At 23.7% G+C, this 16,219-nt stretch overlaps 1 protein-coding gene across 1 annotated transcript; it reads right to left on the bottom strand.

Annotated features, from left to right (window-relative positions):
• Positions 1-154: 154 nt before the first annotated feature.
• Positions 155-4,268, bottom strand: LOC145836011 (uncharacterized). The gene is made up of 7 exons (XM_082943795.1): positions 4,097-4,268; positions 3,817-3,999; positions 3,283-3,342; positions 2,982-3,074; positions 2,316-2,444; positions 1,062-1,149; positions 155-724 (listed from the first exon to the last, which is right to left on the bottom strand). The coding sequence occupies exons 1-7, from the start codon at positions 4,238-4,240 to the stop codon at positions 687-689; spliced, it is 735 nt and encodes a 244-aa protein (XP_082799921.1). The 5' UTR covers positions 4,241-4,268; the 3' UTR covers positions 155-686.
• Between the last annotated feature and the right edge of the window lie 11,951 nt (positions 4,269-16,219).

Here is a 16,219-nt window from a genome sequence, read left to right as displayed (position 1 = left end):
TAAAGCTTTGTTTTACTTGTTTAAGATACAAAGATCCTAATATTACATATTCGACTGTTAAAAAGAACTTTAAATTGATAATCGTTCTTCTTAATCTTTATACACAGCTCATCAAGTAATCTCATTAAACCAGGTCAATTTATTAAAAAAAAACTATCAGAAAATACGGTTTAATCAAAAATTGTAAAAGTTAACAACAATAAAAACAAAAAGTATAAAATACTTAATCAGTAAAAAGTGATTGTTTGTGAAACATTATATTTTCTTTTACAATAAGTATAATAATAATAATTTGATTTTGGTAATATAGCACTTTTTCTTAAAATTATTTAAGAGTATAAAAAATATTTTCAAAAGTGTTTAAAAGTGAAAGAACAAACTTAAGATATATCAAAAGCTTAAAAATGTAATAAGTAATTTATTTTAACTTAGTTACACAACCTCTGTTATATTATTATATATTAAACCATTTATTTAGTTAGATTAAAATTTCAAAAAGAGTCGCAAGTTTTTTTTCTAAAATTGATACACACAAATGAATGTGTACGACTACATTGACAGAATAAATACATTGTAACGGTATAAAACCAATCGTATAAAAGTGTTCTGAAAATAATTTTGAGTTTAGTTGTTCTTGTTTAAAAGTTTAAAAGCGCTTAAAAGTGAACTAAGATTTGTATTTTTCGTTAAACATTCCTCATCGCTTGTTGTTGATTGAAATAACCTGTTATTTATATAAGATAGTTCATAAAAATATTTGATTTACTATATTTTAATAAGTAGATTGATTTTTTTTAACGGAGATTAAAATTCATTCCATATTTACTCTATTTATCATATTTTTTAAATCTTTACTTAATTAGCTGTAAATATGAATGTATAGTTAGATACTCAGAACTTATTGTATACTTAGAATTTTTATGTAAGGGAAAAAAATTATTAAAACTGTATTGTTTTTAAAAGTCGATCTGTGATATAACAACAACAACTATTAAAATGATTTTTGATTGAATTTATAAAACGAGTTTAAAACTTAATATGCATTAAAAAAGTTAACTTACTTGGTGGTATTGTTTGGTTAGCAACTTGTTGATTTGGATCACCTGATACGTATGTGTATACAATTCGATGTTCAATTGGCCTTCTTGACTGTTTTTATTTTTTTAAATAAAAACAAGTTTTAGTATAATAAAATTTTAACACAACGATTTCGAAAATAAAAAACTGTATGTAAAGTTTCTAAGTTAAAAATTATAAAATTTATCTTGAGTTTTCGTTAATATAATAATTTTAAGCTCTCAAAAAGAACAAATTTTGCAATCTAATAAAGTAGCATACTAATTTAATGTTGTGATGCTTATTTATATAAAGTTTATCGCATTTTCAACTACTAAGTTGGCTACGAAAATACTTTAGCGCTTGTTTTTTTTTTCAAAGTAGTTGCTTTTACAACCACGCTAAAACACAGGCTTTGACAGTATTTAAAATCTAAAGGTCTGAATTTCTTCAAAATCATAATTTTGTTCTAATTTTTAACAAAAAATCTTTAATATAAGTTTTTCAAAACAAACTTGACTAAGAAAAAATCATATAGTAAAATATATTAAAATACAGCTTCTAACTGCGCGAGCAGTATTTAAACATGTGATTTTGCATAAAAAAATGTAAGTAAAAAATACTTGACATAGTACTAGAAAATTACAAAAATTTAAAGTTTTTGTTTAAAGTTATTTTCATTTAATACTTATTTTAATGAAAAAACATTAAAAAAATTGTTATTTTAAATTTATTGGTGACAATGTAGGCTTACGTTATTTGACTTAAAACCAAAATGTGAAATCAAATGCATCATAATTTGATTTTTTTCTCCGTTCGTTTAGTTTTTAAATTGACATAAACTATACATCAGTTTTTACAAAATGATTATTTTACTAAAACTTTGCTTTATGATATCAACTTATTTATGTGCTCTACGTTTTACCTATTAAGAATTTTCATGTTTTTAGTTTTCATTTAGTAAGAAAATAAATATATAAAATAAATATTGCACAAGTTTTATAAAACAATAAAACACTAAGTTTAAACCTTTTTTTCTTTTTAACTAATATAAAACAAAACTATTTTTTTATTTAAATTCAACTTCAAAAAAATACTGTATGTGTTTTAAAAAAAAATATATATACAAGTTAAACTATGTAAGCATGGTGATTTTAATACTAGCATCTTATACAACTAATTTACTTAGAAACCCTTTGAAGTTTAACAAACAAGTTTTGTTTTTATATGTATGTTTAAAAAAATAATTGTTAAATAACCTTTCCACAGCAACATTTACAAAGGCAGCAGCTATAAGCAGAAGAAATTATCAACAAAACAAAGTTTATTCCAGTGGTGGCCATTATTGCTATTTGTATTCTATATTTCGCGGGTGTTTCAGTAGTTTTCTAAAAAATAGTCTTATATATACTAAACTATTTATTTTATTAATTAGAGCTATTCACGAAAAATTACAGTTTAAAGTTTAAATTTTTTGTCTTAGACTTTAAATTTTTCAATCAAATGATAAAAATGCTTATGCAAAGATTTACAAACTAAAAAACTAATGAAAAGTGTAAGCTTAAAATTTGCATACTAATTTTCTATTGTTTTTATACTTACTTGACAATTTGTTACTCACACTTTTAATATGTTAAAGATGATTTGATTGATAAGTTAAGATACTAAAAATAAGTTAAGTTGTTATTGTTTAGATAAAGACTAAGCACTACTGAAAACTTTACAGAATCTTATTTTAGATTTTATAAATTATTTAAACTTAGTATTAAGAATAACAGTGATATTCTCTTTAATTGTAAGACATTATATTAATATAAAGTTACAGGTAGATTTAAAACTTAAACAAACTTTATACCAACTTTTAGAGAGAAAAGATAATAAAAAACTTCAGTTTAAATTCAACATTTTAAAATCAAGCTACCTACCCATTTATGATTTACAGTAAGAGCTGATTGAGTGAAGATTAAAATAAACGACATAAAAGCTCCTACGATGCTAAATCCCATTAATAATCCATTCTGAAAAGTTGTTATCTCATAAAAAAATAAAAATAAGTTAAAAGAATATTTCTTATTTACATAAATTGTACAGAAAAGTAACTAATACTGTAGAAAAGCTTAAATAAAATATATAAAAATGTGTTTAATGCATATTTTGCTTTTTATTAGCTAAAAAACAGAATAATAGACAGAAAATAAAATAGTGATTAAAATTTTGCACACTTACTTTACATTGCGATGATGACTTGGAACCAGCAAGAACACCGAAAATTCCAGCAATAAAAGGCTAAAAAAAAAGTAATTGCTATAAGAGAACAAAGCAACTTAGTCGAGTTAGGAGTAAAAGCTTTTGATTGGTTGAAACACTAGTACATATTTTTTGTATAAAATCATCAAATAGAAAATAAATAAGTTTTTCTGTAATGGTTCTTAGACACTAAGAAACTTAATTTTTTGATATAGTTTCATTTTTGAAGCTTAGTCTAAGTTAACTTTAATCTAATTTGTTAAAACAGCTCAATTTATAAGGATGTAGTAAAGTAAAACAAGAATTTTTATGTAGCTTTAAACTTTAGCTTCACTTTCTTAAGTTTCCTAAATTTATTAAGTTTAAATAACAGTTCAATATACGTTACGTCAATAATAAATAAATTAATAATAATATTTGAAAGCTAATAATTTTCAAACAGTGATATAGTTTTAAATCGTCTTTGTAAAGTTGTTGTCTTTGTAAAATACTAAATAACATTTTCTTACTTACAAGAATAGAGCACCAGATACCAACTCCTAAAGAAACATTAGAATAGCATCGAAGTGTTTGGTTGTAATTTTCATAGTTATAATGATAACCGTAATCATAATAACTGGCTTTTCTGCAGGCTTTCATGTAAACTTCTGCAATGCTCATGCAAAACAAAATGACAGAGAGAGCTATTGTAGTAAACTGAAAATAAAAAAGTAAATATATTTTTCAAAACCCAAGAAAAAGAAGTTGAAAGTTTTAGATTAAATTAACTATTTGATTATTATTTAATTCTAACCCCAAGACCTCGGACTGTATTCTTAAAATACTTTGTGTTTTTGTTAACTGAAGAAGATTGAGAATTTTCTTTTGGAAATGAAGGCATTTCAATTTTAGCACTTGGTAAAATTTCTTCAGTTGATTCACTCAGATGGTTATGCATTTTTGGCACTTTTTATAAAACAACGTTTCTAAATGTTTTAAATAACTACTATAAGATAAAGTTTTTTTTTAATTAATAAACTTTCTTTGAACCAAAAATATTTAAAATGTGTGAATTTTTATTTTCATTTTACAAACTAACTAATTTAAAATAATGACAAACTAAAGACGCAAACATTTTTTTTAAATTTTATCACAAAATTATTTTTATTTAGATTAAAGCTCTACAAATTAAAATACTCATTTTTGAAAACAAAAAAAACTTTTATTGTTTAATGTTGCCAAAACCAATAAATATTAAGTTTTTGAATTTCACAATTGCATGAAGCAAATACTTTTGGTCTGGAATACTTGGAAATATGTCTAGAAAAAAATACTATAAAAATTGTGTATAAAGTTAAATATGTACTAATATGTAATTATGTAATCTTTGTTTTTAAAACACGTTTACTTTATTTGAATTAGGGGTGTATAAAAAGCTGATATCGTATAAAAGTTGTATGGTATTTTGTTTATTTTGATAGTTTTTGATTTTAACTATCAAAAGTAAAAGGTATTTATTTCTCTAATAAATTGTCCTTTTTTTAACATTCTGGTAGTAAAAGAGTCAGTTTAGTATTTTTTTTTGATAGAACTATTATTCATATAAAATAAATCATGATACTTGTTTTAAAATTTTTTTTTGCTTTATCCAAATTTTTACAATGAGCCTAACTAACAATTTATTTTTATTCATACTTTTTTTTCATTTATATTTTATATTAAAAAAAACTAAAATACATTATCTTATATTCATTAATAATAAAATTAAAACAAACTTGTTTAATCAATATAATGCTTAAAATCTCAACCTGACAACTTTTTAAATTTTACTTTACTAGTTATTAACAAATAGAATATGTATTAAACTAAATTTTATTCAGAACTACATATAACTCGTTTAAATAAATATTCATGAATGATTTTCTTATAACAAAAAGATAAACTCTAAAACCGGCATACATCCTCTACATTTTATAAATAATGTAAGAATATTTTTCTCGAACGGAATTATAAGCACAAATTCAATAAGGCGTATCGAAAGTTGTGGGATACTTTTGAAAATATAACTTTTTTAATTCTTATTTGAATACAAGTTTATTTGTTTTGCTTTAAAAAACCTTACTATATTATTTGAATACAAGGTTATAGGTTTTTGCTGAAAAACAAGCTTTTTATATTAATATCTAAATATACTTTTGTTAAACTAACTCTCAAATCTAACTTAATTTAAAACGACAAAAAACAATGCTCTAAATTTGAGAAATGTATCTAAAGTGCAAATATCAGCCAGCAATTTACACAAAATCTACTTTTATTATTTTGAGCTATAAAAATTATTTTCACAATAAACAAGCTAAAACGTAGACAAAAAGTAGAAATAAAAATAACGACGAAACACTACACTTAACTCAATAATGTTTTTGTAAAAGAAGATAAAAAAGTCAAAGAATAAATTAGAAATATAAAACTAGGTGTTTCTGTTTGTAGTAGTTACAAAAATACTTTTTTAAATTAAATCTTTTTGCTTCTAAAAAAGATTATTTTTCTACCTTCGTAAGCTATCGGTTTTTACAACTTTTTATAACCCTTAACAAAAAAAGAAAAACTATAAGTATATATATATAATATAAACAGAAACATAACTGATAAAAATTTTTAAATACGTACCAAAAATTAATTTATTACTTTAAGCTTAATAACTAGCTAATAGTTTTAGAAAAACTTCTAACTACTATTTATCCTTTTTACAACTGTTTTTATTTTTATTTTCAAGTACAAATAAATGCATAGCCGATTTCGGTTGGATGGTATTAGGCCTATTACACTATTATTACTCTCTACCTAGACATTAGAGCTTTAATTATTCCTAAAATTAATTTTTACAGAAAAAAGCATGCTTTTTATTTTTATCAATACTTTAGTGAAAAATATGAAGCTTAAAAACGGTTAAAACTAATCATAACTTTAGAAGTATCTTGATTTTTTATTCATACCTTAAATTATTTTATAGTTTCTCTTTTATAACTATAAAGAAAACAAAAAAACTGATACTAAATATCTTTTTGAAGCTTGTAGTTTTAATTTAAGACAAAACAACATACAACTGTTACTGGTGAACTTTGTGTCGAGAAAATAGTTTTGGTAGGAAAAGTTCAAAACACAGATGGAGATAAAATTTACCGCGAAAACAAAGATAAGCTGTATGCAAACGTGAAAATATAAGTCGCTGTTTGTGCGTTCATAGTTTAAATTAAACTTTTTTAATGTAAACTTTAGGTGTGAAACTTTTTGCTTAATTCTGATAAAGACATACTATTGTATATTTTATTTTTCGTTTTAATAATTAAATAGGTAATGATTTTATTTTATAGTATAATTATATTTTTATACATTTAAATTTTGAACTAAAGTTAATTAAAACTTAATGTATACTTAGTTGTAAAGTTTATACCTGTATTCAAATGTTAAGCTAAACAAAATGATTTTAGAATCAAAAGTTTTTAAGTTTTAGTTTTTTGTAGTATTTAAAAGTATTTAAAAATTTAATCAATAAGAAAGCTTTTTTAAAATTCAAGTATAACATTTCTTTAACGGATTTTACTTAGCATTCCCCTTTCTGTTAATCTTTTTTATAATCTGTTTAATAAACTTTTGTCTAAAATTATTTAAAATTTTTATTTATTTTGTTATTAAAATACGAAAATTTTCACATTAAAGTTTGAATAATTGAAACTTTTTGTTTTGTTTTAAAATATTTTCGCCTTTATAACAATCTATTTCGATAATTGTTTAAGTAGTATTTCTAAATATGTTTTGATATCTAAGAATTATCAATGGTTAAGTGACTATTTTTTCTTTAAAGTATCACTAATTAAACAAATTAATTGGTTTTAGGCTGATGTAATAAATTAATTCTTTAAAAAACAAGGTTGTATTGCATTAAAGGAAATCGTTAATACTATATTAATATTTACTTAATATATATAATATAAAGGGTGTACGACTCGATAACCGAAACTCATTTTCGTACACCAGGTCCTTAGACCAAACTTTTTGAGCGCTTTTTTATCGTTCAATAAACAATAGTATATAGAATTTTATCAAAAAAAAACTATTGATTATTGTTCTTTGTTTTATAAATTTATGTTTATGGAAAATTTTCTTTTTTACGTTAAAATAAATATTTATTTTTAAATTTTCTAAAGAGGAAATGTGTTTTGGTATAACTTGTTCCGGAGTTCAAACACTGGATTGAAAGAAAATACGATTAGTGCCAACGCACTTTTTATGATGTCACTCAAGATCACGTGATATCACTCAAGTTTAATAAACACGTGCTTAATAAAAGTAAATTTACATATATAAAATTAATTTTCTTGGAAAAAACGGATTATAAAAACTTTTTATGAAGCTGAACTGAAAAAAAAGTGAAACTTACATAATTAAACACTTTAATTAATAAATTAATATTACTATTTAAAAATTGATGTTTATGAGTTTTGTGGTTGATGTAAACTACATAACAAAACTTTACAAAAATCGCAGTAAAAATTTTTGTCAAATAACAGTAAAAGCAACAAAAAACATCGGCTATAGTCAGCAGATCAGAAGCCTGGACTTTCGTTTGCCGTGAGACAAGCTCAAGTTTAACAAAAGGGTTGATCATGCCAATTCGATCATCAGATAAACGTTGCACGGCATACGACAATACTGACGTCACTGATCATTGCCAGCAAATGGTTGCTTCATGTGAAAGCGTCATAAACCGTTTGTAGATTTATGACTAAAAGTTTTTCGATTGTGACTGACTGATGAGCCTAATAAAAACGAAACCGGTCTGAGTCTACCGATACTTGTGGCATGATGAACGAATTGGCATGATCAACTCTTTTGTTATAACAGTAAAAGCTGACTTTAGTTTACGAATAAGTATTTGAGTTGTAAGAAAACTTAAAAATGATATATTACCGCTAAAAAGAAACTTAAATGTCAGCCCTGGACAATAGGTTAGATGGTATCCGTCGTGTACGACTAGATAACCGAAAGGTTCTTCGTGTACAAGGTCGTAAGATCAAATATTTTTCACGTCTTATTTTTCGCTCAGTAAACTAAAGAACAATAATAAATAAGGTTTTTTAATCAAATATCACTTTTTGCAATGGTTATTACTTTATAAAACTCAACAAAACAATTTTATTTTTAAATTAATCATATACCTACTTTTGAAAAATCTATTATTGTAAAAACCTTAAATAGTTTAAATTTTAGTAAATTTAAAAATTAATAATTGTATTACCAAGTTCATTAGTATTTGACAGAAAATATAAACTAACTGACATTAGCTTATCTAAACTAACTATAAAAGTTTAGTTTGAATTACAACGTTTAAACTACAGTAACAACAAATTGTAACAGTTTACAGAAAACGTAATAAATAATAAAACACACGTTACAACGTTGTTACAAATAAAGCTGACTTTATCGAGGTTGTAGAGTATGTGGTTAATTTGAGTGAACAGCGTCAGCTAAAAGTTGTTTAATTGTTTGATAAATTCTCATCAACAGATGTTAACTTGGTTGAACAGTTGTCATCAATTGTTATTGTTGAATATAGTGACTTATTTGGTTTCTTAAAGGTATATTTTGAGTAAGTTATTTAAAATTTCTTTTAACTTGTTCTTAAATATTGACGTATATATTTTTTTTCCTTGTTATTACTTTATATAATGTATATCACTGCTCTTTTATATAATCAAAAATAACGATCTTGAAGCCAATATCTTATTATTGCATTATTTTAGATTGACTAAAGACTACGTTTAGTAATTAATCTAATAAAACTCTCCTCTTCAACTAACAAACTTAGTGCTTAATGAATAACTACAAACTTTAAAAAGATGTTTTCGATAAAACAATGAATTTATTCACAAAATGAAATAACGTTATCGAAAAGCTAGAAGTAATAATACAACAAAAACAATAATTAAAAAGAAGAATATAAGTAAGCTACGCTAAGCGCGCAAACTAAAGACTTATAAGCAATCTCTTAACGTTGCCTGTAAATAAGTTAACCATTTTAACAGCATATAGCGCCAACTAGAGAACAAGTATAAATCAACGAAATCGAGAATCTATCTCGTTACAACTTAAGCTATTTGTTTAAAAATAAGATGTGCGTCCACCATAATATAAAAAATTACTTTAATTAAAAAAAATCTTTTAAATTTTACAACGGTATCTTGGAATATTGTGGAGGTTGAACATTTTGTAAGTTTGTATCAAATTCAGGAGCGGAAGCTGGACTTTGTTGAAAATTTTTCATCATGTGTTGCTGATTTTGCTGGAAATTTGTCATCATGTGTTGCTGATTTTGTTGGAAACTTGTCATCACTTGCTGATTCGGTTGAAAGTTTGACATTACTTCTTGGTTTGGCTGAAAATTTGTCACTACCTGCTGATTTGGTTGTACATTTGTCACCACTTGTTGTTGATTGAAGAAAACTGGCTGATTTCCATGAGGATAGCAACCTAAACAAATGTTATACTTATCTAGATATTCAACTATATTGAATAACTTTGTCAAGTACGTTAATCTATTTAAGACACGACTAGCCAAAACTTAGCTGTATTAAATTATTTAACTAAATACAAATAACATTTAAAATAATATTAATTGTAGATTTTTTAAATTAAAAAAAAAAAACAAACAATCTACATATTTTTAGTATATATAAACTTCAATTTTAAAGAATTTTTTCAAGTAAATAAGTATTTAAAAAATAAAAACTTTTTTGATCTTTTAAAATCATTTTCTACATTTAGTAGATATAGTAAAATCTAAAAGTTTATCTAAATTAATGCATTAGAAGATTTATGAATATAGTTATAAGTATGAATTATAAAAAAAGAAAAGTATAGAATTTAATATACCAGGTGCTTGTTGATTAGGAACTAGTTGATTTGTATTGTAAGGTACATATTTATACAATATTTGCTGTTCAACTGACTTTCTTGACTGTGAAAATAAACAAATATTTATTTTATAAATATCCGATTTTAATAGTTTAGAATCAAGTAAATTTTGCTGTTTTAAAATATCAGCTCGCTGAAACATTTGGGTACTTTTGTGATGAAGTGATGTTTTGTAAAGTCTATACATAAACCGAATTTTCAAACACAAAAACTTGATTGTTTTTAATCTGTAGTGTTTTCTAATTTAAACATTTGCAATGACTTCTAAATATTAGTTTTTTGATTATACATAGAGTAAAATATTAAAAAAACTAAAAATATTTTAATTTAATTTACTTAATTTATTTTTTAGCATTGGTGTTAATTGAATTAATGTTTATTAAAATAACTTTAAGTTTATTTAAAACATAATTAAGTCTTATAAAACAGTTAGTTAAAGGAAAAAGTTAGTTAAGATTTTATATAAGGCACTAGAAGTTGTAATTTAAAATTAGAACTGATTAAAACTTTTGTGCTTTATTATTGGCGTAGCTTCTACGTTTTTATATAATTTAGAACTAATTGTTTAAAAATCTGTTAAAACATTAAAAAATATATTGTTAGATTTTATAAAACCTTATTAAATGAAAAAACTCGATAACGCAATAATTCTACTTGTTTTTAAAGGTAACTGTTCTTTAAAAAAAATCGACTATTGGCATTTCGTTGCTAATAAAGCTTAAAAATCCTTACTGACAATCTCTATATGTTAAGTATACTATAAAAGTATAAAAAAAATTGTATGAAATTTATTTAGTTGTATTATTTATATATATAATTACGAATTAATAGTTACAAAATAAATTTCATCTAAACATTTTTGAAGTAAAAACTGAGTTTAATAACATATATGGAATTTATATGCTTAGATTGTTCCACAGTAATTTTAATTTATTTAAAGTACAGTATTTATCAACATAACCAGTAAAAGTTTAATCATAAAAATACAAACAGTTATAAAAACAGATTATAAAACTAGAAAAAACTAGTAATTTAAAGTTTAAGATAAAAATTATATCACAATTAATCTATCTCAAACTGTCGATATTGTACTTAAGTTTTAAAAAATATTTAACATTTTGCCTTTAATAACAGTTTCTGAACGTAAAATAAAGTTACAAAATACCAAACAATTTAACAGTAGAAAACTAATATAAATCATAAAAAGTTTGAACTGAATTATGATGTAAGTCCATTTAAAAATGTTCTTCATTTGGATGTATTTGTACAATAAGAGTAAAAAAGTGTCTTAAACTTTAATGTTTGCTGTTTAAGTATCAGCGAGTGAACAAAAAAACATAAAACTATTCAAAATAAGTAAGATTTTTCTTAGCTGATGATTCTTATAGAATGGTACCTTGCAATTTAAAAATAAATATTGTTCTATATTAAAAAAAAATATAAAGTATAAAACTAATCTAATAAGAATACTATCACTAACATCACTAATAAGTTTTATCAACTTTGATCAATTAATAACAAATACCCAATTACCTTTCCACGGTAGATTTCATATAGACGGTAGCTATAAGTGGAAGAAGTTATCAACAAAATTATGTTTAAACCAGTGAAGCACATAATAGCTACTTGCAGTTGGAACTTTAAAGGTGATTTAGAAAAGTCCTGAAATGAAAAACTTTATTACTGCATGTTAAGAACATTTGTATGATTGTGAAATGATTTTCTTTGAAAAAACATTGTTTAAAACTATAGATTATGTATAATATTCAGTATAAAAATAAACAGGTTTTGATATTGGATAACTTAATATACACATTTAAACGCTAACAGAACTAACTTCAAACTTTTTAAAACACACAAACTTAGATTTAGTATAGTAACGGCTTAATTTTATATTAGTTTTATAATTGAAGTAAGTTTCAATTGTGAGTATAGGTTAAATGCTATGCTTTTAAAAGTATAACTAATGTTATAAAGTGTGAGTAAAGTATTCGTAGTTTCTAATCGTGGAGTAGTTTTATACTTCCGAAAATTAAAATTAACTCTGAACATTATACCATGTTTAAATGGTTAAAAAATTATAATTGATACAATCTTAAAATTGTTAAGAATTAGAAATTAGTAGCAATGCTGAAGTACTAATGTTTACCGATTGCAATGCAGTTGTCAAATGTGACTGAAGCGCGATTGAAATGATCGACATGACGGATCCTGCTGTGCTACACCTCATCAACAAATTCGCCTGAAAGTTTTCACATCAATCAAATATTTAGGTAATAAAGTTTTGCTTTTATATTTAAATTAGTAATTAATTTCGAATATAAGTTAAATAATTTAATCCGTGTTCTATCAAAAAATTGGTATTTTTCTATTTTTATATACTAAAAAAGCAAAAAGAAAAAAGGTGCACACTAACTTTCTTTTGTGGTGATGATTCAAACCCAACAATAACTCCGAAAATTCCAGCAAGAAAAGGCTAAATACATCAAAAATATAATTCAAAATCGCCTACTATTTTGTCAAAATTAAGTACATTACTTTAAGTAATAAATTAATGTGCTATTATTTTACTTTGATAATGTTTAACTCACCAGAACAGAGCACCAAATGCCAACTCCCCAAGAAACGTTGGAATAACATCTAGCCATGCAATCTTTAATGGCGACTTCCGCAATGCTCAGAAAAATAATATCAACAGAAAGAACTATTGTTGCAATCTGCAAAATAATATATTTATTTTGCTAAGAACTTAGTTTGTTCTGATTAACAAAACTCAGTAAATATAAAGTATTTTTAGTTACAGCTTTTTAATTTTATACCCCGAGACCACGGATTATTTTCAAATATTTTGCTTTTTTCTCTTCAGTTGATTTGGCATTGTCTTTATTTTGATTTGGAGGAATTTGAATTTGGGTGGCTTGTAAAGGTGCTTGAGTAGTTTGACTTGCTTGGGTTTGCATTGTCGCTACTAATTAATAACTTTAATAATATATTATTTTCTTAGTAACAAATACAACTCAAGGTGTTTAATTTTAAATAACTTTTCTAAGAAGTATATATTTATGTATATCTGTAATTGAATACTATAACAAAAGTGATAATAATCGATAAAAAACATTGTTTATGAATTTTTTGGTATAAATGAAACGTGTAATAAAATACTTTATAAACAAATCAATATGTCCAAGTCAGTACATTTTGATATGTTTAACGATTTTTATGTAATAAAACTTTTAGTATAGAATACACTGTTGATATTATTTAAAAGCAGATGTAAAAATGTATTTTTAAGTATAAAAGTTAATATCTAATTAAATATAAAACTTAGCAAATGAGTAAGCGATTTAAGTTTTTATTTCAAACTTAATTTCAAGATTTAATATAAAGTTAATCAGAGTAAACTATAAGACATTAACTAACAAGCTTAGGTTAAGTTTAGTAAAAAACTAAAACAAAATTAAAAACACAATAACATTAAAGTAAGACTAACAAAAAACTTATAAAACAAAAACTAATAAGATTACCGTAGTTTTAACAAGCTATATTTGTTAATAAATTATTATTTAAGTTTATAAGTTTCGATTAACAACAGCACTAAAAAACTAGATTAAATAGAATAATATAAGACTGTAAAGTTAAAACTATTATTTTATGACTAAAACTTTGAGTAATTCAATTTTTTTCAATACTGCACACCGTAATACAACTATAAAAAACTGTTTCATTATAACTGATTGTTAAACAAAAAAAAGTTGTTGTAGCCTGTATTGAAAAATACATTAGCAAACAATATCTCATAAGTTGATGTACAGTTTTGTTTTTAGAAAATAAAATTAAGTTTTATTTATCTTTATATTTAAAAAAATTGCTTAAGCTTGTAACAATAAAACTTCCGGGTTATAAGAACTTAATGATTTTTAGTATTTAATTGTTTAAAAAAGTTTCAATTATGTTTCTAATCACGTAATTAAAGTACTTTTTTTAATATCTTTCAATACATTTTAATAATCACATCTAAATCTAATCCATCAACAAACAGTAGAAACATTTTACTGCTTTGCAAAAAGGCTAATTAATGTTTTTATGTGACCTATAGTAACGTATAACAAAGCCACCTATAGGATTTTTAAAGTAATTTGAGCAAAGTTTATAATAAAATGTGTTCCAAAACTTTTACCTGAAAAAGTATTTAGTTTTCTAATGTACGTATTTTAATTTTGATCTTAAGCAGTGTTTGATACACGATTGATCTCATTTTGCTTTAAAGTTAATAAACATAGATTATTATATAACTTATAAATAAATAAATATATATTTATTTATTTACATAACTTATAAATAAGTATATATATTTATTTATTTATTTAATCATATAAAAACAATAGTTCAGACAGCTGTTTTGTAAATGAAATATAAAACTTCATGTACTCCTCATTAAGCTAAAATTTATTACAATAGTAAACAAAAATTTAGATTTTGATTTTTTTTAATAACTATGATGTAGCAATAATATAATAAAACAATAATAATACAGTTTATTGTACAAATAGCTGAACTTGAAAAATACACTGTAGTTGTTAATTTATGCATTTTGGAAAGTTCGGAAAAGGTTGTATAAAAAAATGTTTTAAACTTTTCGAAAAGTGTTTTAAACTACTTGTGTTTACGGCTTAAATTTTACTTTCTTTTAATAATTAGTTAGTCTACGTCATAATTATTATAAAAAAAGTCAAAATCTAATTTTCTGTTTACCAACCCTACAACAAACCAAATTCACCAATTTTATACGTAAACTACAACTCCAATCACCCCCGACAAATACTAAAGCAACTACCAGAAACAATAAACAGAAGACTAATAAAACTATCTAACAACAAAGAATCCTTTAACAACGAAAAAAGTGAATACCAAAAAGCATAAATTCAGCCGATTACAAATATACCTTAAAAAACCATAAGACCATTATACAAAAAAGAAATAAAAGACAAAGAAAAAGAAACATACTATTTTTAACCCACCATTTAGTCTAAATTAAGTTCTAAAATAGGCAAACAACTTTTAAATCTGAATACCACATTGTTTGGCGAAAACCATCCATACAATCAATTAATCAACCGCAACACAATCAAAATATCCTACAGTTGTACAAGTAAATTTAGAAGTAAAATAGTAACACACAACAATAAAATACTAAAAAAAAAATTATATAGACGATAAAAGCACCATAAAAGATAAACATTGCAATTGCCGTAAAGAACTTTGCCCTTTAAACAATCAATGTCTAGTGTCAAATATAATGTACAAAGCAACAATAACAACAAATAAAACAACAAAACAGTAATTAGGATCAACAGGTAATACTTTCAAACAAAGATACAGAAACCACTAAACATCGTTTAATAATATTAACAAAAGACATACAACAGAACTAGCGAACTACATTTGGAATTTAAAAGATAACAATACAGACTACAAAATTAAACGGGAAGTAATAAACAGTACTTAATCAAAATTTAATACTTAATTCGGCTGCAAACTTTGTAACTTAGAAAAAATAGAAATTGATAAATCAGACAAAAACATAACACTAAACAAGAAAAGCGAAAGACAAAACATATGCATTCATTACCAAAAATACTTTTTTAGAAAATTAAAACTAACTAAATATTAAAACAAAGTAAAATATAAGCCGCAAACACGAGTAGTTTAAAATATTTTTCTAATAGTTTTAAAAAATTTATAATAGTTTAAAACATTTTTACATTCTACAAAATTAAGCTTAGTTTTAAGCTTAGATTTTGTAAATTTAAAATAACAGTAGGTTGATTAAAAGTTTTTTAGTATTTACATATAAACAACTATAAGACAATAAAGTTGAGAAACAATTGCAAAAGATTAAAACAATGCGTTATATATTTGTAAATTTTTAAACATAAACATTGATAATTAGTTTACGTTTGTTAAA

This window comes from Thalia democratica, chromosome 5, assembly GCF_965202585.1.
Source record: "Thalia democratica chromosome 5, ktThaDemo2.hap1.1, whole genome shotgun sequence".
In the NCBI taxonomy this organism is placed as follows: Eukaryota; Metazoa; Chordata; class Thaliacea; order Salpida; family Salpidae; genus Thalia; species Thalia democratica.
The sequence above is the reverse complement of the archived record's forward strand: the minus strand, read 5'-3'. Positions and strand labels throughout refer to the sequence as shown.